We start from the raw sequence: 23,616 nt of genomic DNA on the forward strand, positions 1-23,616 counted from the left end.
AAAATATGGGAGTAGGACAAGTCACACACTTCTCCTTGTCCAGTCTGTCTTTTTTTTGGTGAGTTTTTAAGTAAATTAGAAACTCATCTTCTTCTTGTTTTCCCTTTAGAACTATCTGAGTTGGCATGCGACCTAAGAAAACTCCCACTGTCAAAGAAAATGCAAAGCAAGTCACAGATTTAGCAGTAGATTCTGTAAGATGTTATAAACTTTTTTTTGAAAAGAAGATCCTGCTGAAGCCATTGGGTGGATAGTGGAGCACAAAGAACAGAGGAGAGGAGTCACCATTAACCAGAGTCATTCAATTAAACAAAGAAACCCCAAAGAGAACTCCTCAAAGAAAATCGTTTTATAGCAAACAATGAAACACAAAACAAAGCAAAACTTGTCTCTGATTTTTTTTTTTAATAAAAGGGCTGTTTAAAAAGATGACTGTAGAGTGTGTACCACTTCTCGCAGATTTGCTGTGCAGAAGTGCATAAGTGTGAGTGATGGAGAGGTACTTGTTTATTATAGAGCACATTTCAATGCAGTAATCATAAATATTGCTAAGGTTGTGCTCTGTTGAAATATGACCTACATACTCTTGATTGTTTGTGTTACGTGATTTGTCTGACACCCATTACATTCTGGGTAATAGCAGCCATTTGTTGCTCTGCACAGCAGGCTCTTTTGACAAAAGAAAATAGGCAGCAATAAAAAAGCTATAGTCTGAATTACATTCCGCACAGTGCTGCACTGCTGAGAGTTTGTGCAAGTCTGTTGTTAACAGTGCTCTGAACTGCCTCTTGTCAGCCTTCAGCCTGTAATGGCCATCTGTCCTCACACAAATCTGTCAAAACCTGCTAAGTTCAAGAGAGAGCACGGAATATACCTTGTACTGTCAACACCAAAATGTACACATTCCCCAGAAAAATCAACACGCAGGAAATAATCCGGAGGTTCTGGGAGGCATTAGCACTGTGGGTTCAGGCTTGTGGGATGAAATCGCGAGTCCGGCGATTAGTGCGAACATGAGCAAAGGTAGAGGCATGAAGGAATTGGTATTGGCTGTCGTCCTACCTCAGGGGGGAAAAATCTGGGTAAGAGAGATGGGGTTCGAGAAATCCAATTAGTTCAGGAGCAACAAGGGGTTCCCTGTCCCATGAGTAGCTCTCAAAAGTTTGACGCTATGTTAAAAGGAAAAAAAAATGCTTTTTACACTGTTGTTTTGCTTTGGGTCTCAACTATCTCTGGAAATAGATTTTCAATTAGGTACTGGCAGTTCAAAGTCTTGTGATTCTTGAGATTTCTCAGTCTTGCTCGGAGGTATTCTCTGATTAAAAACGTTTCAGTAAACAGTAAAAAGTTTAGGGAGTTATCTGAATTATTTTCCTCTACCCACCTACTCACTAATCCGAAAATAACTTCCATCCACTAAGCAAGTATTTTTTTGTTTGAACAAGGAGTGCCAACGGAAATTTACAGCCCTAATATTTTCACTCCCGGCGTGTATTTGGTTATCTCAGAGAGTTTCTGTACAGTTTAAGCATATGTGCAAGAAAATATATTTACTTCAAATTTGACAGAATTATTTCTATATTACAAAGAACCGTGAAGCCCTTGGGGCTGTCCCTGTGACACCTGCATGCGCTGTGGTGTCCAGCACACAGGCACTCGTTTCGATGGCCACAAGCTGTCCACTATGTAAAAGAGGTGAAAGACTTTGTTTGTAACTCAAAGAAACTACAATTGGGGTGTCGCCACTCCCAAGAGCAACTTGAGAATCAGTTATTTAAGCGATAATGAGCTTAGGTACTAGGACAACGGTTTCGAATGTTCAAGACGAAAAAGAATTTCTATATTTAAAATCCCTAGATAGCTGAGCTATTTTTAGAACGAGTCTCTCTTTAATAGTGTCCTAATTTGGTGTTTCTGAAGTTTAGGGTTTCTTTTCATAAGTATAGAATGTCAGTCAAAATACACGTACCTGAGTAAAAGCTGGCGTGCCACAAACGCAGTGTCCGACGGTGGCTCTCCCTACGTGGTCTATGAACCATCTCGTTAAAAATGTGGAACCAGCTTCCCAAGTGATCCTCGGGCCACTGAAATGTGTGAGCCACCATTGAAGGAAGAGCTAGAAAAATAAAAATAAAAATGAGGAAAAAGTGTGGTAAAAATAAGCTCGAGCGACATTTCACTAAGAGCTTATAATCTATTTGTAGAGACAAGATATAATTCACATTCAAAAAAGACAAGCAAGAATATATAGCCATATCTGATAAGTATCAAGTGAGTGATCCTGGCAGTACATTATTGGAAAAGCAAAGATTACCTTAATTTGGGGTGTCATGAAAAGATTTATGGAGTTGGATTTTAGGATGTTGAATGTCACTTTCCCCAATTCAACGGCTATATCATTTGGAATATTTGACTGTTATTTACTCAGCAAAGAGAGATTAGTCATCATTACTTCTGTGAGCAGCTTAGCTTCCTATGAGAAATATTTGAGAACTTGTCATTTCTTTGCTGGGCGTTAGTATCTTTAAATTTATTGTAATGGTCATCGAAGGTAGCAGACTTTATAAATGGGCAGTGCAAAAGGTAGAGAACAAGGGGAAAAGAAAACAGAAAGAGAGAGAGAAGAAAAGACTGACCATAGAGGGAATTTCTAAGATTGAGTAAAAGACACATGTGTCCATGAAAGAGGGAAAAGGAGGGTGTGCCACGATGATGCAGATGCTTCATTTAAGCATATGTCACCTCCCTGTTATCTCTAAGCAAAGAGAAGTAGGCATACAGTAGGCTGCTAATAAAGGAGACGTTTTTGAGACCCAGATGTGTCCCTTTGTGTTTGCTTTTCCTGTGTTTCTGAACTTTTCTGGGATGGATTTCCAAAGCCAAACCACTCTGCAGTTTGTCCGTTTTTCCCCCTCATTATGGGAGAATTAGCTATCCATAATAAAAATTGGCAAATATTGGCATAAAATATTTCATTTTGGGGAGAATATAAATTTCCTCCATCTCTTTATTATAAAGTAAGAGAGAGAGGCATCACCTTCCTGTTGATATGAAAATTTCATGTGGCTTTCTGTGACCTACTTGGTTCTCTCTTTATAAATATATATACTTTTCTTTTTTTTTTTTCCTGGCAAGGTAGGATTTCTCTGCCTTTCCTTGAGACATGCTATTGCCTTAAGTCTAACCCCAGGGTTTTTTTGCCGAATAGCATTCACCCATCCTCCTAAATAGAAAGTGTGTTGTAAACTAAAATGTTCCCTTGTAAGCATAAAGCCATTTGAACTCCAGCCTTCCCTTCTTCAAAGTTCCTTGGACTCTAAAGCCATGCCACAATTATTCTTTCTCGGTGTAAAGGAATGCATGGCACTTACTCAGGGGTGAGACTTGATAGAGGCAAATACACTTCACAGACTCTGTCACAATGACTTGTGATGGAATTTTCTGCCCTTCTGTACAAAAGCAAGAAAGGCAACGACTGATGGATTTACCCCCCTTCTTCCTTCATTTTTAAAATACTTTTAATTAGTTAGTTGCTGAAGCTTGGATTCGTTTCAATCCTTCAGCCTCATAACCTGCTCTAATGTTGTGCTCTAAATAAAATGGTCCCCTGGCACTGCAATATTTTGTGTTACTGTTCACTTAGGTTTCTGTTGCAGAACCATATTTTAGACAGAATGTATTAGTTATGCTTACAAGAATGTATTATACCTACATTAGCCATGGTTTACTAAGTTAATGAACTGTGGAGACAAAGAATCATTGCCATCAAGTTGTAGAGTTGTCTTGTTCCCTGCATTTGTGTGTCATATTTTACTGAACTTACTTTGAAGTTGCCTGAGTCGTCCCCACCCTGCCCCACATTTGCTGTCATCTGATGTATGTTTTTGTTGTTGTTGTTATTGTTGTTTTTCATTACCTAACTCTGGCTCCATGGGTAGATTTCCTTGACTGGACCAAAAATCCCAAGCCGCTTGCATCCTTGGCAGCGTTTTTTGCAGACAAATGCCACCAAAGCTATTCTGTGATTCCCCTGAGTCTTTCCGTGTTAATTTTCCATAACGTATATGATATGATGCCCTTGAAAATTTGAGCTTTGGTAATGCCTGGGGCTGTGGAGGCCAGTAGGGATGTGTTAACATTTTCTGGGAAGCAGATTCTGTTAGCATTGGTATTTGCAATACAAAATATCATGACTCTCACTGCTGCCTGGCATTGTGGATCCATCTTTTCTTGGTGACAGAAGCTTAGAGGGAGAGAGTCACTCTTTCAGGTCTTGTCATGAATTTAGTTTCCTTCTTTTTCACTCAGTTTTAACCATTGTCTGAAATCTTGGAAAAGTTAGGAAAACATATCCTGGCATTTAAGAACATTATCTCTGTCTCTTTTCTCTTTCCCTCCCTACTCCCCCTTTTTTTTTTTTTTTCTTTTTTTTCGTCTTAGGCCTAACTCCACCCACAACTCCTCCTCATAAAGCCAACCAAGACAACCCTTTCAGGGCTTCTCCAAAGCTGAAGTCCTCTTGCAAGACTGTGGTACCTCCGCCATCAAAGAAGCCCCGGTACAGCGAGTCTCCTGGTACCCAAGGCAATAATTCCACCAAGAAAGGGCCTGAGCAGTCTGAGTTGTATGCACAACTCAGCAAGACCTCAGTGCTCCCCAGTGGACACGAGGAAAGGAAGGCCAAGCGACCCAGTCTACGGCTGTTTGGTGACCATGACTATTGTCAGTCAATCAATTCCAAAACGGAAATACTCATTAATCTATCACAGGAGCTCCAAGACTCTAGACAACTAGAATATAAAGATGCTTCCTCCAGTTGGCAGGGGCAGATTTGTTCTTCCACAGATCCAGGCAAGTGCTACATGAGAGAGACTTTGGAGGTGAGCAAGCAGATCTCTCCTTGCAGCACCAGAAAACAGCTCCAAGACCAGGAAATCCGAGCCGAGCTCAACAAGCACTTCGGTCATCCCAGTCAAGCTGTTTTTGATGACGAAGCAGACAAGACCCGTGAACTGAGGGACAGTGATTTCAGTAATGAACAATTCTCCAAACTACCTATGTTTATAAATTCAGGACTAGCCATGGATGGCCTGTTTGATGACAGCGAAGATGAAAGTGATAAACTGAACTACCCTTGGGATGGCACACAATCCTATTCACTGTTCGATGTGTCGCCTTCCTGCTCCTCTTTTAACTCTCCATGTAGAGATTCCGTGTCACCACCCAAATCCTTATTTTCTCAAAGACCCCAAAGGATGCGCTCTCGTTCAAGGTCCTTCTCTCGACACAGGTCGTGTTCCCGATCACCATATTCCAGGTCAAGATCAAGGTCCCCAGGCAGTAGATCCTCTTCGAGGTAAACCTTGTCAAAACCCACCCACAGCGTAAGGCATTCCCGGGAAGTCAAAAGCAAGCATTCAAACCCCACAGGCATCCCAGCCCCTCACCACTGCATTCCTGGTAACACAGAACTAATGAGATTGTTGTTACACACACATTGTTCCTCATCTTCTCTTAAATCTGTCAGCCTTGAACACAGTGCCTTGAGCCAGTCAGATCACAGGGAGCAATTTGTAAGAAACTTGCTCATCTAACTTTTTCCATTACCTGGAGAGCTGCCCTGTACCAGGATAGTGGAGATCCAAGCAAGATAAAGCTGACAGTGTACCAGACTGGCGCTCGGCGTTAACATCAATAAGAGATGCTGGAGAGAACACATCACTCCCAGACCTCTAAGCTGACTAGATGATCAGAAACTGTCACTGGGAAATCTCGCTAGTAGCTGGGAAAAGAAAGCCGGTTTATGTAATACAGTGTGCCGTGGGGTGTTCCCTTGTGCTGATCAGCGGGGGGTTAAGTGGCAGTTGCAAATGCCCTTTTCATCTTTCTTCTTTCTCCCAGATCTTGCTACTACTATGAGTCAAGCCACTGCAGACACCGTACACACCGAAATTCTCCTCTGTGCTCAAGATCACGTTCAAGATCGCCCTACAGCCGTAGGCCCAGGTAACCATGCGAGTCATTTTTCATGGGCTCCTCTCATCCCTCCCTTTAGATGACAAGATGTTATCTAAAACCCTACCCTTCCCCAGTTTATTATTCATTCTGCTTGTGCAATTGGAGGTGGTTGACTTAATGATGAAGTTATGTTTCTCAGGTATGACAGCTACGAGGAATATCAGCACGAAAGGCTGAAGAGGGAAGAATACCGCAGAGAGTATGAGAAGCGGGAATCTGAGAGGGCCAAACAAAGGGAGAGGCAGAGGCAGAAGGCAATTGTAAGCAGCTTGGAGCTAACTTTCATTTTAAAGGAGGGTTTCTCTTTTTGTTGTTTTTCTTTTCTTTTTCCTGTTTTTATTTTTTTATTTTTTATTTTTGTAGATTGGAAAATAAACTAAAGCTACAGCTCTGTTAGAACATGCAACAGTCAGCCTTTTGGCATTAAATCATCACTGAGTCCCCAATCTCTCTTAACTCAAATTACTGGAAAACCTAACATTATGTCAGTGTATTTCTCATTCACCTGGAAGCTCGTTATTGTTTTTAGAAATGGAGGGAGTAAAGATTTCCTCAGTCAGATACTGGTCCCATCCGGTCAGAGGATGAGTTCTTCTTACTGTTCTTTGCTTCTTTTTTCTCTAAGTGGAAAATGAGGAGGTATCACCGGTTTATCTTTTTGGCAGATGTGAGGATTGGATTGTCTATGAAGAAAGAGACTGGGTTCAAGTTAGATTGAAAGGAGTCAGTAAAGGAAGATTGGCTAAGAAAGTCATCATTTCTTCTTATTTGTACTGGGTCATCACCTAACTGGGCAGTTGACACATCCACATTTCTTAGGAACTACTTTCCAAATAACCCATTATGTATTTTGACACCACTAACCACAGGGTATTATATTCACTTGACGAATAGACTGTACTGTCTGTTCGGTGGTAAGACCCAGGTTATGTTAAGCTAGTTCGTTCTCTCTGGGTCTGTACCTTTTCAGCAGCTATTCACTAATGGGTAGACTTTACCCCAGCTTCCTCCCATTGCTTATCAACCTAGACCTTGGAGGGCAAATATGAGACACTCCAGTTGTCAGCATCCAGCACTCGTGCATGGCAGACATTCCTAATCAATTATGGCACTCTTTCCCACCGAGCCCCCCTAGAGTCTTAGGGTGTTTCCTGACAGGGTGCTCCAGGGAGCCATGGCTAATCCATTAGAAACGGCACTGCTTTTGTGCATTGCAGCAGCTGCCTGTCTGGGCTAGCTGCTAAGAGTTGTTTCCGTGAAGATCAGCTTTGACAGCCTTGCATATAAGCAAACCAAGATGTACGGAAAGGAATTTTAAAGGTTAGACTTATATGGTTCCTTTAAGAAAACCCACTACCATCAACAAAATCTTGAAATAACTACATAAAAGAGCTGACTAATGCAGTCAAAATCAAGCATTAGCCAACAGTTATCAGCTGGAGGAAAAAGGTTAACTGAGAGGTTTGTTCATCGCAGGCACTCAAGGAGAAAGATGAGGAAAGTAATTGAATACTTAGGCTAAAGGTCTAGGGTGTTTGCTGTCATTTAACTTTGAATCTACCTAAGACTGAATCAAAGGCCTTGTGCAAATTACAACACCTTTCCTCATTTTTCTCAACTTTCAAATGAACTGTGATATTAAGGTCTGCCTGAGTATCATTAGTTAACACTTAAGAAGACTAATGAAAATTAAAAATTCAATTTTTCTAACTTTTCTATTTTTAATTAATAGCATATTCAATAATGATAATTGCTCACATTTATATAGTGCCATGTAGTTTACACAGCCTTTTTAATATGGCACATTATAGTTAATCTTTACAAAGGAGAATCATGTTGAGTAAGCATGTAGGAAAATAATTATTTCAGTGTTTGCAAGTTCATACTTTATAAAATCCTTTGTTTCTTCCCAGAGCTATGGCCATTAAATAGAGAGATTAATTCTTTTTTCATATGTTTGCTTATTTGAGTAAAATACAACATAGATATAATCAAAGCTGTGTAAATAAATGTAGATAAATAACATGTGGTTATTTTAGTCCTTCAAAAGAAAATTTAGTGCCAGATACTTAACTGGAGTGGAGCAAGGGAGGGATGTGCCATTTCGCTAGTTTGGCTCTTTCCAAATGGATCAAATAGTGTGATTGGTCTCCATTCCATGGTTGATGCCTGAGTCAAAATCACTCTTGACGTCATGAACCTCAGCTTGGACTCAGATACTACCATGTTTCCCCGAAAATAAGACCTAGCCAGACAATCAGCTCTAATGCGTCTTTTGGAGCAAAAATTAATATAAGACCCGGTAAGACAGGGTATAATATAATATAATATAATATAATATATAATATATAACATAATATAATACTAGGTCTTATTTTACTGTAATATAATATGTAATTATATGTAATAAGACCGGGTCTTATATTAATTTTTGCTTCAAAAGACACATTAGAGCTGATTTTCTGGCTAGGTCTTATTTTCGGGGAAACACAGTACCTTGCCTTCTCTTTGTGTCACAAAGTTTGACCAGCTCCTTATTTAAGTCTTTGACTAAGACAATCTTTTATCAGTTCTCTTTGAAAGATGGTTTATATAGTGCAAATGTCAACTTGGCTTACATTCAATAATTATAAATTACCTAGGCATTTGTGAGAATTTTGGCTTTGAGATTTTTGTTTTGGTTTTGAAGAGCAGATTGAAAACTAAAAACTATGCCATAGAGATTATTTACTAACACAGTGATCTGTAGGTAGTATAAAGATTTGGGACTTAAAACTGCTAAACCAATTCAGCAATTATATGCTGTTTCTGCTTAACATAATTGAAAACCCATGACTCTTTATGTGATGAATATTTGCTAGGTGATTGCAATATAAAATTAGGTAAGACCTGGTTCGTTCTATCTAGAGAGCTTCAAGTCTACTGGGAGATAAAGACAAACAAATGGGCAGTAGGGTGTCTTAAGTGCTACATCTAAGATACTGTAGTGGCATATGGGTAGGCACTCAGACCTGGGGATGAGGGAGGTCATCCCTGGAGAGGGTGAGTTTGATCTGAAACCTAAAGAGTTGGAGGACAAATGTTTCCTACACTATTCAATATGGTAGCCATTAGCCATATGGCTAATTCAGCTAGTCCTGAAATTAGATGCATTATAAGTGTGATTGGATTTTGACAACTGTACAAAAATAAGAGTGTAAAATACTTCATGAATATTTTGTATATCAATGACAAGTTTAAATGATAATATTTTGGATATATTGAGCTAAATAATGTATATCATTAAAGTGTGTCTCTTAGAAAAAAAATTTCATTAAAGTTTATTGAGGTGACAATTGTTAGTAAAGTTACAAAGATCTCAGGTGTACAATTCTGTATTACATCATCTATACATCTCACATTGTGTGTTCACCACTCAGAGTCAGTTCTCTTTCCATCACCATATTTGATCCCCTTTACCCTCTTAGAAAATTTTAAATTACATATGCTGCATTATTTTTTTATTGGACATTCCTATTCTAGGCAGAGGCTGTAAAGCTCATACTAGGTCTCTGAAAAAGAGCAAGGGATATTGGGAAACTGCTCATCATTTATCTAGAACACTGGGGTACAGGAGTGGCAAAAAATAAGTCTGGGGGGCTCTGTGGAAGCCAAATCTTCGAAAGGTCTCGTAAGGCATGATAAAGATTTTGAAGTCTATCTTGAAGGCATAGTGGAACTATTTAATGAGTTTACCCACATGAAGATTTTCTGATTGATTTCCTTCCACAAAATGATCTGCTTTCTTATTCCAAAATTCATTTTCAAAGTATATTTTTATGGACTTGGGCACAGAGATACATGCAGTGATTTTTGATTCATTTGACTAGGTTAGCTGGAAAAGTCATTCATGATGCAGATAAAGGAACTAGAACCGTCTACCTAAGTTGGTCGGGTAGGCAATTTCCATCAGATTTTTGAGATACCCTTCATGTAATGAATAAGTAGCAAATTATATTTAGAATACTTTGATTTGGAGTGCTGGATTTTTGCATAAATTCAGATCTATCATATAATTAGGGGACCAACAAAGCAGAGGCTCCAAAAGGAAATGGAAAAAATAATGCTAAAATTATATGATAATCGATATTTTAAAAAAAGATTAAAGTAGTCTTTGCTGCCTTCGTCTTGTGGTCTGTGTTGCTTTTATTTTGAGCTCCATCATAAGGGGATGGTTTGGGAGGTGTTATAAACTTTTCATTGCTTATGCCTCTAAAACTCTACCCAAATCAGAGTGTTAAGAGAAAACTAGTAATTACTAATTCATATATTGTGGTTGAATATTGGCATGGTTTCAGTTGTTACTTTCATCCAATTTCCATCTAAACTGTTTCTCAAAAGCCAATTCACTCTCTGTCTTCCTCAGTCTCATAGACTTGAAATAATTCAGGTTATATTGGAACCCTGCAAGCCAGAGTTTAGTACTTAATGTCTAAACTGTCACTGCTCTAATTTCTTGTGGACTTCTAAGTCCAACTCCATTTGCAATCTGTACAGTTTCCTGCCAGAAAACATGATAATGGGATGTTAATTTAAAGGGCAAATCTAGACATTATGATATGGCTCAGTGCTTAAAGCCAAAACCAGATGTGCTTAAGCAATGACTGTGCCATTTCATTTCTCTTCTCCATTGGTTAGTATGCAGCCCAGGAGCCAGGAACAGTGCATCATCGCTGATAATTATCAGCTTCTTCCAAATGGAAAAAAAAAAGTGTAATTTCTCATAGTTATTCCTTTTTGGAGAAAATTAAGTAGTTTCTATTCAAGCCTTTTTCAAGAGATATTTCATGTAAGCAAATATATCTAGAGCGTAAGCTCACTATTTAAAAATTAACAGTTTTATCAAAAGTCGTTATATATACTCTAAGTCTAGAGTTTTCATGTTTTCTGACTGATCATTGTGTTCACTTGTATCTTAGCTCTTACTTGCACGCTAGCAGTTAAGCAGACTAACCTGAATTTAGTCATATTTATCCAAACTTAGACACTAAGGAAGAATATCCCTGGGCATTACTGAGATGGGGATAACTTTGGAAAACTGCTATAGTTTTGTGTCTTCCCTAAGAGTGCCCCCTCGTAGTGAGTACTTATTGAACGCCTATTGAATTAAAAGAGTATAATTAATACTAAAGGCAAAAGAAGGGGGAAAAAAAGCTTTGCTTTTGGATTTCTGTCAGAGTTTTGGCATTTTTCTGTCCATTTGTATCTTTGCACGGCCACCTAGCCCTCTTCGTTTATCCTTTCAATAGAGGCCCTGGCTATACATACCATTCATTCTAGAAATGGCATCGATTTTATCCATTCATCTCATCTTAATATTTATAATTTCCGTGGAATTTTTGAGGAAGTCTGGAAAAGAACACAGATCTTTCATTGCCAGAGTTGATAATGCAGTTTCCTTAGTATAGCAGGAGGAATTTTTATGTTATTCTGATTTGGAAATGTAGAATAAAAGTTCTGAGGACACAAATCCAAATTCTATCAGGCTGTTACTTGTTACCTCGCATTGCAGAACAGTTTAGTGAGATAACCCATAGAAAAGCATCAAGCATAGTACTTGTTTCACGTTAGACAATAAATGTTAATCTCCCTATTAATTTTCTTTTTTATTTTTAGTCAAACCCCTTTTACCAGGAATAGCTTATTATTTGATGAAAAACAACTGTTGTATGTTTTCTTCAGCTTACTGGGAGGCTCTGTGCACTTTTTGATAAAGATTTTGATAATGCAAAGTCAGTTAATGCAGTCAGGTTTTTTTTCTTTACTTATCCCCTGTGTTTTGATATAATGAGGATTTACCATACCTGTTAATGCAACATAGATCTTCAATTTTATTATCTATAATCCATCAGCAAACTAGCTTTTGTGAAAATTGAAGCTAAAAGATATTTGATAAATGTTACGTCCTTCTCAATAGTGAAAACTGGTCTAAAAATCATTTTTCAAAAGCTTTTGCCAAAGGTTTAGAGTTCCTCCAAGCCTTTAAGAAGTTGGAAATGTTATTAAGCATTTTGATTTTCTTTCCTTTTATCTCCTGTTTAGAAATTAATGTCTTGAAAAATTGGCTGCAAATGTTGAGGTTTTTTAAAGATATGGAATCTATTCATCTGTCTAATAAAACTGCAACATGTAAAAAATAATCGGTTCTTCGCTAGACATTTTGGCCAATCTTGGAAAGATTTTTGTCTTCACGTTTTAGACCTTCAGATGCCTTTTAGTTTTGTTTCTAGCACTAGGAAAACTGAGCACTCCAATTATTTTCTCAAATGAGAATTTTAACATGTAGTCAATCTCTGGTCTTTGTAAGGTAGCAAGACGTGGTCCCACTCCTATGTTTCATAAAAGGAGGTGATAGACAAATAGGTAATTTAAGTGATTGTGGACCAGGCCCTTGGAATTCTGTTTCTCTCTTCTAGGTTGTATCCTCTTTTTACTGCAGAATGTATCAGTATCTGACATAAAAGGTCCTCTGGTTTATCTTCTTTGTGGGATCATTGTTGCATGCAGCTTTGTATAAAGAAGCAATTCAGAGACTATCCCAATATGTCTGCATATGGACGTGCATATGGTCGATTTTAGCTTTAACTTCCTTGAATATGTAGGCTGTGTGTATTCCCATAATGGTAGTTGAGCAATTTCCTTGTGATGGTTCAATTTCTTTCTCTCTCTTTTGCATTCCTTCCCACCCCCTTTTCTTCTATACAGTAGTAACCTTCCTAAAAAAGCTCATTAAAAAATAAATCCATTAACACCCATGCAAGCAGGCGCCAGGAAGTTTAGATAACAGTCCCATCACATTTGACTGTTTGGCTAGAGCTGGCTGCGTAAATAGAATGGAATGTGATGTTATGATTCCCTTGCTCCAGTGTGCAACGCTGCCCCAGGATGGGCCTCACCATCCGTTTATATTTGTTGACTTCCTGTATGTGCTGGGTGCTGTGAAGCAACACAATTACACCTTCGATTGAGACATACAATCTACATGGAAGTGAATCAGACAGGCTGCTCTGTTTGCTTTACATCATCTGGTCAGTTATTTAGACTCAAAAGCTGATGCCAGAGGAATTGTGTGTTACCGACTGTTTCAGGGGAGCCCCACCTTAAGACTTAGAGTCTTGCAAACTTGTAGCTACTCCACATTTCTAACACTTAAGCCTATGAAAACAAATCATGGGGACTTTTGTTAATTCACTCAGCTGAGCTACGTGGGCAAGGTTTTGCTATGATAAAGTACCAAACCTGCCCTTCATTCTCCATAGTCTTAGAGAGTCTCAGAGAGTGAGGACTACACTTAGGCATCTTTGATGTAATGAAAGGAATGGGGTAAGGATGAATTGATTGGCAATTGCCTGATTTTTCAGCAAATAGTCATTGAGACTTCGTTATGTTTCAGGTACCCTTAAAACATAGTTGTCAATAGGAGAGATACGGTCTCTGCTTTCATGAAGCTTTCATTGTATGGTGAGGTAGACATTAACGAATGAATAAAATATTGATTCCAATTGGGCATAGAACTACAAAGGAGAGTATGTTCTGTAAGAACAGCTAATAGGAAGCTTGACTTCATTGCAAATCGCAGAAAGGAAATGATCGTTGGGTTCAGTGTAATTCCAGACTGTATATGAATGTTGGTGAAGGGAAAGGAGAGGCAGTATGTGAAGGATGTTCCAAGTAGCGATAGAACAGCTTGTGCAAAGGCTTTGGAAAAGGAAAGAACACGGTATATGCTAAGGGCTGATAGAAGCTCGATGTGGCTGGAAAACAGAGTAAAGGAAAGAAAGAGATGTGGGGGATTAAGTCCATGATAACGAAAGGTCCAGACGTGAATGGCCTGGTAGGTCCTTTACTAGACAGTAATTGGCATGATTGGATTTCTATTCCCTTAACACAGAATACTGTGGAATACTTTGACTGAAGTGAAAGAATAGATCAGAGGAAGGTAAACATAGACACAAGATCCAAGTTAAGAGGTTAGACTAGTCCAGAAAGAGATGCTGGGAGCTTGGCTTAGGGGAGATATAATGAAGGAGACAGACTAGAGAGAGATTTAGGAGGTGAAAATCAGTAGGACTTAATGAGTGATTGGCTATGTGGAGGGGACTAAGGGAAGAATCAACGAAGCACTCAGTTTTTTGTCCTGAATAACTGGCTAGATGGTGTTAACTTCACTGATGCAAGAACACTGGAGAAAGACCCACCAGGGAGAGCGTAGAAGTGGACAGTTTTGTCTGAGTAATGTGGGTCTAGTTTGAGGCGCCTAGAGTACATCTAACCTGAGATATCAAATAGATAGTTATTTGAGTTTGAAGCTCAGAGGAAGTTCCCTGATGAAAGTAGAAACATGAGTGTTGCATAAGGTAAAAGAAGATGAAACATGGATGATTAGATCACTTAGGAGGATATCTATTATACACTCCGGGAATTGTTCAGTTATATTTCAAAAGTGCTTATTGAGTAACCAGTCTTTGCCAGGTCCTTTGCTAAATACTAGACACGTGAAAAGGAAAGACATTCAGTAAATAACATAGGACATCTCTTTGCCTTAGGCCTAAATTACTTTTCACATCGTCCAAGACAGGATACTCTCAGTACATCCAGGGAAAACTCTTAGGCAAGCTAAATTCATACCTTAGTCCTGTGCTTCCTTGTCTTTGCTTCCATCTAACGTAAATCTCTGCAACCTTAAATTCATTCCATTCTTGTTTGTCCTTGATAGACATGTAGTCTGGTTGGTAAGCACATTTTTTATGTTAATTCCTTACATTCTTGCCTTTTCTCAGTTTTGAGAGATAAGCCTCACCTTTGGCCTTGTCTTCTCAGAACAAGAGTTATAGGATTGCTTCTTACTTTACAAATGCATTCGTGGTTGATTTTTGTTTGTTTTTGTTTTTTTTTGTTTATTTTTTAAGAAATTCATCCCCAGGCTATAAAATATTCTTCCCGTATTTTGTAGGTAATAAATTGCTGATGATTTTCAGATGATGATGATATTGACTCCACTTGTGAAAATTAGGCCACACCCTTCTCGTGTCTTCCTAAAATAAGATTCATTGGCAAAGGGAAATTTATAGCCTTTTTTATAACTCTTATTCTTTAGAGACCCATGGCTTAAAATAGTCTACATTTTCAGGCCATATTTTTCAAATTATAGTCTTTGGACCACCTGCCTTAAAGTCACTGGGGTGTGCTTGTTAAAAATGAACCCTATTTTCTAAATATTTTTTAGTATAGCCAGGATAAACCCCAATAATTTACATTTTTAATTAGCACCCCAGGTAACATTTATTTACTAGAGGTTAAGAATCACTTTTTTGAGGGATGGCAAAATTTGTACATCAAGCCATCATACTATACACCTTAAACTTACACAATGATGTATGTCAATTACTTCTCAATAAAACTGGAAAAAGTTGTACATCTCATTAGAATTCTGAGTTAATGAGAAATTAAATAGTTTTGCAAGCCACATCAGTTTCTTACTACGTTTAAGGATTAATAATTGAGTCACAGGAATGAAAATTATTTAACAGGTATTGTTCAGTTATTCAGCGATAAAATGATCACATTACACATATTTCTTTTGTAATATATAAAAGTTCATGTGCCTGAAGAACAGAGATGGATAGGAAAAGTGGAAGAGAATGAGGTGCCAAAGAGAGAGCATGTAAGGGATGAGATTGATGTTGAAGAAATGGAAATTAGAACTTGGTTTAAGTGTAGTCTTTCATTCAGTTTTCGTGTATGTTTTGCTTTAATTGGCATGCTCTCTGGGTTCTCATTATGCATGATTTTACCTTTATGAATGTTTCTAGAGGTTCAGTTTCTTATCCCTAGAACTAGCAAGTCTCTCTTTACTTCCCCCACCTCCAGGAAGAACGCCGTGTGATTTATGTTGGTAAAATCAGACCTGACACGACACGGACAGAACTGAGGGACCGTTTTGAAGTTTTTGGTGAAATTGAGGAGTGCACAGTAAATCTGCGGGATGATGGGTGAGAATCTTCAAGATTATTTCTTGTTTAGAAGCTGACATATGTAAAAAATTATGGCCATAAGATTACTAGGATGGGAATGCTTTGACAGATGACATGTTGAGTTCAGAACCTTATTTATTTTCTTTCATCCCTATTTATTAATCTTTCTAGTTGAGGTTTCCTGTCCCAGAAATAAGTATTTAGCTGCTTGACAGGACAATCACACTGATAAATGGATGCAGTGGTTCAGATGTTGGCACTGGCGAAGCCTCCCAAAGTAGCAAGGGTTACAGTCATATATGCTAATGCTTCCTCACTAGCTTTGAACTTTTCTCCTTTGTCCATTGCAGAGACAGCTATGGTTTCATTACCTACCGTTATACCTGTGATGCTTTTGCTGCTCTTGAAAATGGATACACTTTGCGCAGGTCGAATGAAACTGACTTCGAGCTGTACTTTTGTGGACGCAAGCAATTTTTCAAGTCTAACTATGCAGACCTAGGTATGGATTTTATTGTACATGGAGTGACGGATCCATAATGTAGAGCTCAAAATGGAAGCAAATGTAAACCTTAGGTACATGAGGTTGGACCATTACTTTGTTTTACTAGAGGGAATATTTAAATACACATTTTATTTTATTACTTATTTTTTAATGCATGAGACAGTTTCAGAAGCAAGGAGCATAGCTTTTGACAACAAAGGGCAGAAATAAATTTGTTGTACTGTCTGCCCAGATGGTGACCTTTTTTACTGGTTGTGTGTGTATGTGTGTGTGGTGTGTTGTGTTTTGTGTGTGCATGTGTGTGGGGGTATAGTATATGTCCACATGTGTTTATGTTGTGTACGTGTCTTCGTACATGTGTGTCATCTGCCATTGCATTCTGTCCCCACCCTGACTCCTTGTGTACAAAGCGTAACACTGCCATCATTGTTTTATGGAACAGAATATATGCAAGTCTTGTTCTTTTTTCTTATTATACCACAGAGTTGTAGAAATGTTAACATTTTCTACAAATTATACCTTGAGAGGGGAAAATAAAGTCTTATATGCTAAATCACACTATACTTTCTTTAAAACAAAGAAGAAAAAATGCTATACTTTGAGTACCTCCATATGTGAGACACTGTACCAGACGGGTCTTTGCAAGCATTTTCTCATTTAATTACTAGAACAATCATAGGAGGTAGATGTTATTATTATTATCCCATTTTACAGATAAGGAAACAAGCATACATAAGTATTGATTTTTTTTCTTATTATGAAAGTACAGACTCACTGGGTAAAATTTAGAAAATATGAAAAAGTATTAATAAAAAGAGTAAAATCACCTATCAGCCTATCACTTAAAGGTAATCACTATTTGCTAGTGTGTGATTTACATTCCAGTTTTGTCTCAGAATATCTAACTTCTTATAGTTGAGCTCATATTTTATATATAAATCTATACTTTTAAATTCTACTTATCTCAATTAATATTATATAAGTTCATTTTCACTGTACCTACAGGATTCAAAATAACTTATCAACATATTTTAATGGCTACACAGTATTCTGTTCGGTGAATGGTGCCATTATATTTAATCATTCCATTATAACTAAACATTTTTTCAATTTTCAATGTTTTAATATTATAAATAATGCCACAATGGACATCTTAATTTCCTTTCCAATTTTAATTTTGTTCCATTGCATGTGATTCCCTATCTAATATGTGTATTGTAAGCCTTTAAATTCTTTGATGAAGGCAGGAACGGGGCAAATGCCTAGTGTGTATGACATAATTATTTTAAATCAATTATACTACGAATCATAAAATTAACACATAAATCTATTCCTAAGCATTATTATATTCCTATCTGCACTTGCTTTGACTTGGTATAAAGAAAGAAATGAATACCCAATATAGGGATTTTTTTTTTCCTTTCTTCCACCAAAGTGATGTCTTCCTGGAGTAATTGATATAGGTAGTGTGCATTGTTCAGGGGGAATATGCTATAATTCACTTCAAAAGCTAAATAGATAGTATGAAGCAGGGGAGAGGCAGCTGACTGTTAGAGAGATAGAGGCCTAGGGATGAAAATATAAACGGTGGCAAGTCATTTGTTCAAATGCTGGCTGATAAAAACAGTCAAGACAGATTGAAGTCTTGAGTTGATTTGACTTATTTTCTTCAGTGATGAAGGCCAGGGTGTTTCTAGTCTCTCAAAACATCTAGAGTTTAAAAATAAGCTACCTAGAGGGGCCTTTAGATCACGATTCATCACTGGGAGAGAGAGGATTGAATGGTATTTCCAAATTGAACTAGAGCCTCCCTGAAATATTTCTAAGAAGAATGCTTCCCCTCTCGTTATCTCCCTGTCTAGCCAGCAGCAGTGAAACTTTGCCGCTGCTCGGCTAGCTCTGTATTTTCTGAAAAGTGTGTTTGATGTGCATTGTAGTAGCATGGGTTTTTCCAATTCCCTCAAGCCCTACAATTGCATGAAGCGTATTTGATCTGAGCGTAGGCATGGTGTAGTCGAAGAGCCTGCCGACCTTCGGAATCCTGCAGACCTGGGTTTGAAACCTCACTTCACTTCTCACCTTAAGCAAACAATTAACCTCCCTCTGCCTCTGGTTCTTCAATGGTAGAATACCTCATCATGTTGTCATGAAGATTAAATAAATGTTTGTGAAAGCACTAACAGTGTCTGGTATGAAATAGGTGCTCAATAAAGAGTAGCTCTTACAATTAAAAATGATGACAATGAGAAGAAGTTGGAAATTTCAAGTTATTTTAAAATGGAAGCATCAACAGCAGCGTCCAGCTTTGGGACTGAAAAACATTCATGTGTCTTGTCTTTTGCCTCCTGAAGAGTTCAAGTGAAATGCTTCAGGCACAGCCATGAATATGTTGGACAGAAGCATATCCTGGATTCTTAGACGGATTCTGAGCTGATATGTGTGTATCAAGAGTGAAGTGTACATGATGTGATACAGATACATTTTACCACGAGTAGAGTGACTGATCATTTTAGATGGATTTAACCAATTTTTTTCTGGTACTTTTGTGCTCCCCTAAATTAAATTAGTTCCCGCATCCTATTTCTCTGTGATTGAGACCACGTAACGGCCACTACAATACTATTAGTGCAAAACATAATGATTTCCAGGACTATTTGTGAGCTAGTTTTATAAATGAGACTCAGAATGTAAAGAGACAATCCAGGTTACTATGGTGAAGCCAGAATGTAAGTCTGATTTGTATGGATCTGTAACTTGTGTGTCTTTCTATTCACTGTTTTATGAACAAATGGATCTTTCTGAAAGACCTCGATGAAAAATCTTAAAAGAAAAAAGACAAACATTAATTTAGGACTATAGGACCAGAACAAAAGGATGGGTCAGTACTAAGAATATAATAATTTTGATCAGGAATTAATTATGTTGTAGAACTGAAACATATTAGAAAAATGAAGTAAATAAGACATCCATCACAAATTTTTTATTGACTCAAAGCAGTATATTAAATATCAATATCTTAAACATATATATAACTTTTCATAAACCCTTGCCATTTCCTGGTAAAAATTCCCAGGTCTCAACACAAATACTTTCAACCATAGTATCAGTAATATGTTGATCTTTAAGATTAATATATTCATTTAACAGATGTTAATTGGAGTACCTACTCTGTGCTAACAGTTTTCTAGGTGCCAAGAATACAGTTGTAATGTGATTTGTTTCTATTTATACAGTGTCATTATTTGTAACAACTTATTTATAAAAATAATTAGAGTGGCTTTCTGGTTATTCCTGTAAAACTTGTGTCATATACTTGTGTTGCAGTATTCTTTGTTTAGTGTAGAAATAGGGATGGAAGAGATGTTATTGCCTCAGGAAGTACACATAACCACATTCTATCTTCAGGCAACCAAAAATATTTTGTGGGTGCCTGCTGTGTGACGTATACTCCTGTAAGTGGGTATATATGTAAGTGCCAGCCTTCATATTTCACGGTGAAGAAACTCTTGAGAACCACTGTTTCAAAATATTTTTAGTATTTGCTAATCAAAATAGAGAAACACTGAAATTCTGGGTGTCATGTAGAAAAATCTAAAGTTAGGTCATTTTAAATATTCTCAAAATTTCCTCCAAGAAAAGATATGTGCGGGTGTTCTTGGTGGGCCTATACTGTCACACTGACTCCCCTTATCAGAACACTGTCCCATCTCCATCTACAATGCAAGTGGAATTCGGATTTCAGGCTAATCTCTAGCAATGAATAAGACTTTGCTTCTACAAAAAAATTTTGATTTGAACAACAGCTGCTCGTGAGGTTTTAGTAAGACAAGTGAACTCTAAATTAGGTCATGAAGAGAAGGGGGGGGCCAGTATAATTTAAGAGTTAACCATTTAAGATATTAGTGTGGAAAGACTGGCTATGTTTTGTCCTTGCCTTTATGTCTGAGGCTGACTATAATTGTTGGTACTGTTTTTTTGTTGTTGTACTTACCTGGAAAAACGTTCTTGACAAAAATTCAGTGAAAACAAGGAATGGTGAGAATGAAAGAAAAAAAAAGAAGTGAATAAATTTCTTTGTTTTAAAATCTAAGGCGGTTAAAGAAGATCTTAGCTAGGGGTGGGAAAAAAAAAAAAAAGTCTGCCCAACTCTGGAGAGCTTGAGGGATTGCAACCTTTTCAGCAAAACAACTTGTGAGGTCAATGATTATGCCTCCACATTATCTAGTATTATACTCTTCTGTCATTTTGAGCATTTTTGTTTTGTAACCTAGTCTGGGTAAAACATGGAAATGTTCATATTTTAGTACGATTGTTTCCCAGAAAGGTTATTTTTCTCTTCATAATATATGCTTTCAAAAGAATGAATGTATTTGCAAGAGGTTTTTCTGTTATGTTTCCAAGGCATTCTTTCTCACTTTCAAGACCAGCAAAAATATTTAACTTTTAAAATGGATGTCAATGTAGAAAAGTCAGAAATATTTAAGAGAATTTCACTTTATACCCAACACTGCTGAAACACACCCATGTTGTTGAGAGCTCTTTGCCGTAGCATATGGAACTGCCCAAAAACTGACTTGGACTAGTTTAAGGATCCAAGAAAGCATATTTTCCATCTCCTATTAATGAGTAAAGAAACTAAATTGACGCTTTCTGGACATTTCCCTAAACCTTCTAATTTGGGAGCATTTTTGTCTCTGTTGCTGGGTGCCCTAAGGTATGGAGTAGATGCCTGGATTATATGTCTGTCCTACTTCAAGGGGGAGCAGCAGGGTGCAGAGCGGGTGAAGTTCTGATGATTGTGACATCAGTCCCAGTGAATAGGAAAAGTAATTCTACTGCCTAGCCTTCTTTTATCATCTAAGTTGTTGAGGAAACTTGGGTACGTCATTTAACATGCCAGGAAAGGAGTGGGAGCTTAATTTTAAAGTATATTGATTGGATAAGTTGCTATTGAATAGATATTAAAGTCTGTTCTGATTACCTTCTAGGAGTGTTTAAGTCTAAAATGAATCAATAGATGAGTGTTTTGAATGTTCCTCTGTGTGTGTGTGTGTGTGTGTGTGTGTGTGTGTGTATACATATATATATGTATGTATGTGCAAAGCAATGTAATAGACATTTACACCCCTCACAAAGTGATAACCTCCCTCTCCCAATCTACTACCCCTCTGACATCATATATAGCTATTTCCATACCACTGACTATATTCCCTATGCTGTACTCCATATTGTATTCCAATTCAGTATTATTCAACTTCAGCTTCAGGTGTACAGTGCAGTGGTCAGGCATCTACACAGTTTATGAAGTGATCCCCCTGATAAGTCCAGTACCCATCTGGCACCCTACATAATCTTTACAACATTATTGATTACATACCCCAGACTGTATTTCGTATTCCCGTGGCGATATTGTGACTACTAATTTGTGCTTTCTAATCCCTTCACCTTCTCCCCCATCCCCACCCCCCTCCCATCTAGCAACTGTCAGTTTTTATTTTTTTCCTATATCTCTGAGACTATTTCTGTTCTATTTGTTTATTCGGTTTTTTAGATTACACATATAAGAGAGATCATATGGTATTTGTCTTTCTCAATCTGACTTATTTCACTTAGCATAATGTTCTCTACGTCCATCCATGTCGTTGCAATGGCCTACTTTTGAAAGTATGTTGATTAGATAAGTTGCTGTTGAGTCAGGTAATCTTGAATTGGATGATTGAGCTCATGACCATGGGCAAAGCATGCACTAACCTATCTTGGGTTCCTTTCAGATTCAAACTCAGATGACTTTGACCCTTCTTCCACCAAGAGCAAATACGACTCTCTGGATTTCGATAGTTTACTGAAAGAAGCTCAGCGAAGCTTCCGCAGGTAACATGCTCCCTGGCTGAGGATGACAGAGGGACGGTGAATACCTCACGGGACAGCGCGTCCTTCCCTAACAGACTATTGCAAGTCATACTTAGGAATTTCTCCTACTTTACACTCTGTACAAAAGAAACAAACAAAAACACAGAACAACAACAATACAACGAGAACAACAATGGTTTACATGAACACAGCTGCTGAAGAGGCAAGAGAGAGAATGGATATCCAGTAAGCACATGTTTATTCATGGGTGTCAGCTTTGCTTTCCCTGGAGTCTCTTGGTGATGGTGATGGGGTGTGTGTGTGACTGTGTGTGTGTGTCTGTGTGTATGTGTGTGTGTGTGTGTGTGTGTGTGTGTGTGAATGCGTGCCTGGTTTGGGGGAAGTATGTATGTCCAGGTGGGGACTGGGGGTTCCTGACCAGAGTGTGCCAGAGCAAACCACTTCAAATGGCAGCAGTTCCATGAAGACACAAGTAAAACCTAGAACTTCAAAATGTTCATATTCTATTCAAAAGGAAAAAAAAAATGCATAAATTCAAAAGGAAAGAAAACCAACCAACCACAAACCACCCTAAAACGACAGCCGCTGATATCTGGGCATCAGCCTCGTACTCTGTTTTTTAAGAAAGTGCAAAATCAACTTGAAGCAAGCTTTCTCTCATAACGTAATGATTATATGACAATCCTGAAGAAACCACAGGTTCCGTAGAACTAATATTTCTCTCTCTCTCTCTCTCTCTCTCTCTCTCTCTCTCTCTCTCTCTCTCTCTCTCTCCCCCTCTCCCTCTCTCCATCTCTCTCTTTCTCCTTCTCTCTCCCTCTCTCTCCCTCTCCTTTTTATCTTTTTTCCTTTTGCCATGGAATCTGGGTGGGAGAGGATACTCCAGGCACCAGAATGCTAAACTTTCCTAACATTTTGAAGTTTCTGTCATTTGTTCTTTATCCTGACACCCATGTAGATGTCCAAAATGTTGATCTTCCACTGCAAATTTCAAAAGCCTTGTCAATGGTCAAGCGTGCAGCTTGTTTAGTGGTTCTTTCTGAGGAGCGAGCACGGTGTTACATTATGAATGAGAGTTGGGTAGAACTCTCTGGGATGTGTTCAGATAGTGTAACTGCTACATTCTCTGATGTAGTTAAGTATTTACAGATGTTAAATGGAGTATTTTTATTTTGTGTACATAGTATACAACAATGTTCTTTTTTTGTT

The 23,616-nt window shown here is 37.9% G+C and overlaps 1 protein-coding gene across 14 annotated transcripts in view; it reads left to right on the plus strand.

Annotated features, from left to right (window-relative positions):
• The window catches only part of PPARGC1A (PPARG coactivator 1 alpha), a 626,509-nt gene extending 603,593 nt beyond the window's left edge, over positions 1 to 22,916 (plus strand). For all 14 annotated transcript variants that reach the window (XM_081048191.1, XM_081048194.1, XM_081048184.1 and 11 more), the window contains 6 exons: positions 4,441 to 5,356; positions 5,902 to 6,006; positions 6,158 to 6,278; positions 15,928 to 16,049; positions 16,382 to 16,533; positions 22,308 to 22,916. In XM_081048191.1, coding sequence (XP_080904317.1) covers positions 4,441 to 5,356; positions 5,902 to 6,006; positions 6,158 to 6,278; positions 15,928 to 16,049; positions 16,382 to 16,533; positions 22,308 to 22,411 — 1,520 coding nt within the window. In that variant the 3' untranslated portion in view covers positions 22,412 to 22,916. The remainder of the gene's footprint in view (positions 1 to 4,440; positions 5,357 to 5,901; positions 6,007 to 6,157; positions 6,279 to 15,927; positions 16,050 to 16,381; positions 16,534 to 22,307) is intronic.
• Positions 22,917 to 23,616: the final 700 nt, after the last annotated feature.

Source organism: Rhinolophus hipposideros (genome assembly GCF_964194185.1).
Source record: "Rhinolophus hipposideros genome assembly, chromosome: 1".
Taxonomy (NCBI): Eukaryota; Metazoa; Chordata; class Mammalia; order Chiroptera; family Rhinolophidae; genus Rhinolophus; species Rhinolophus hipposideros.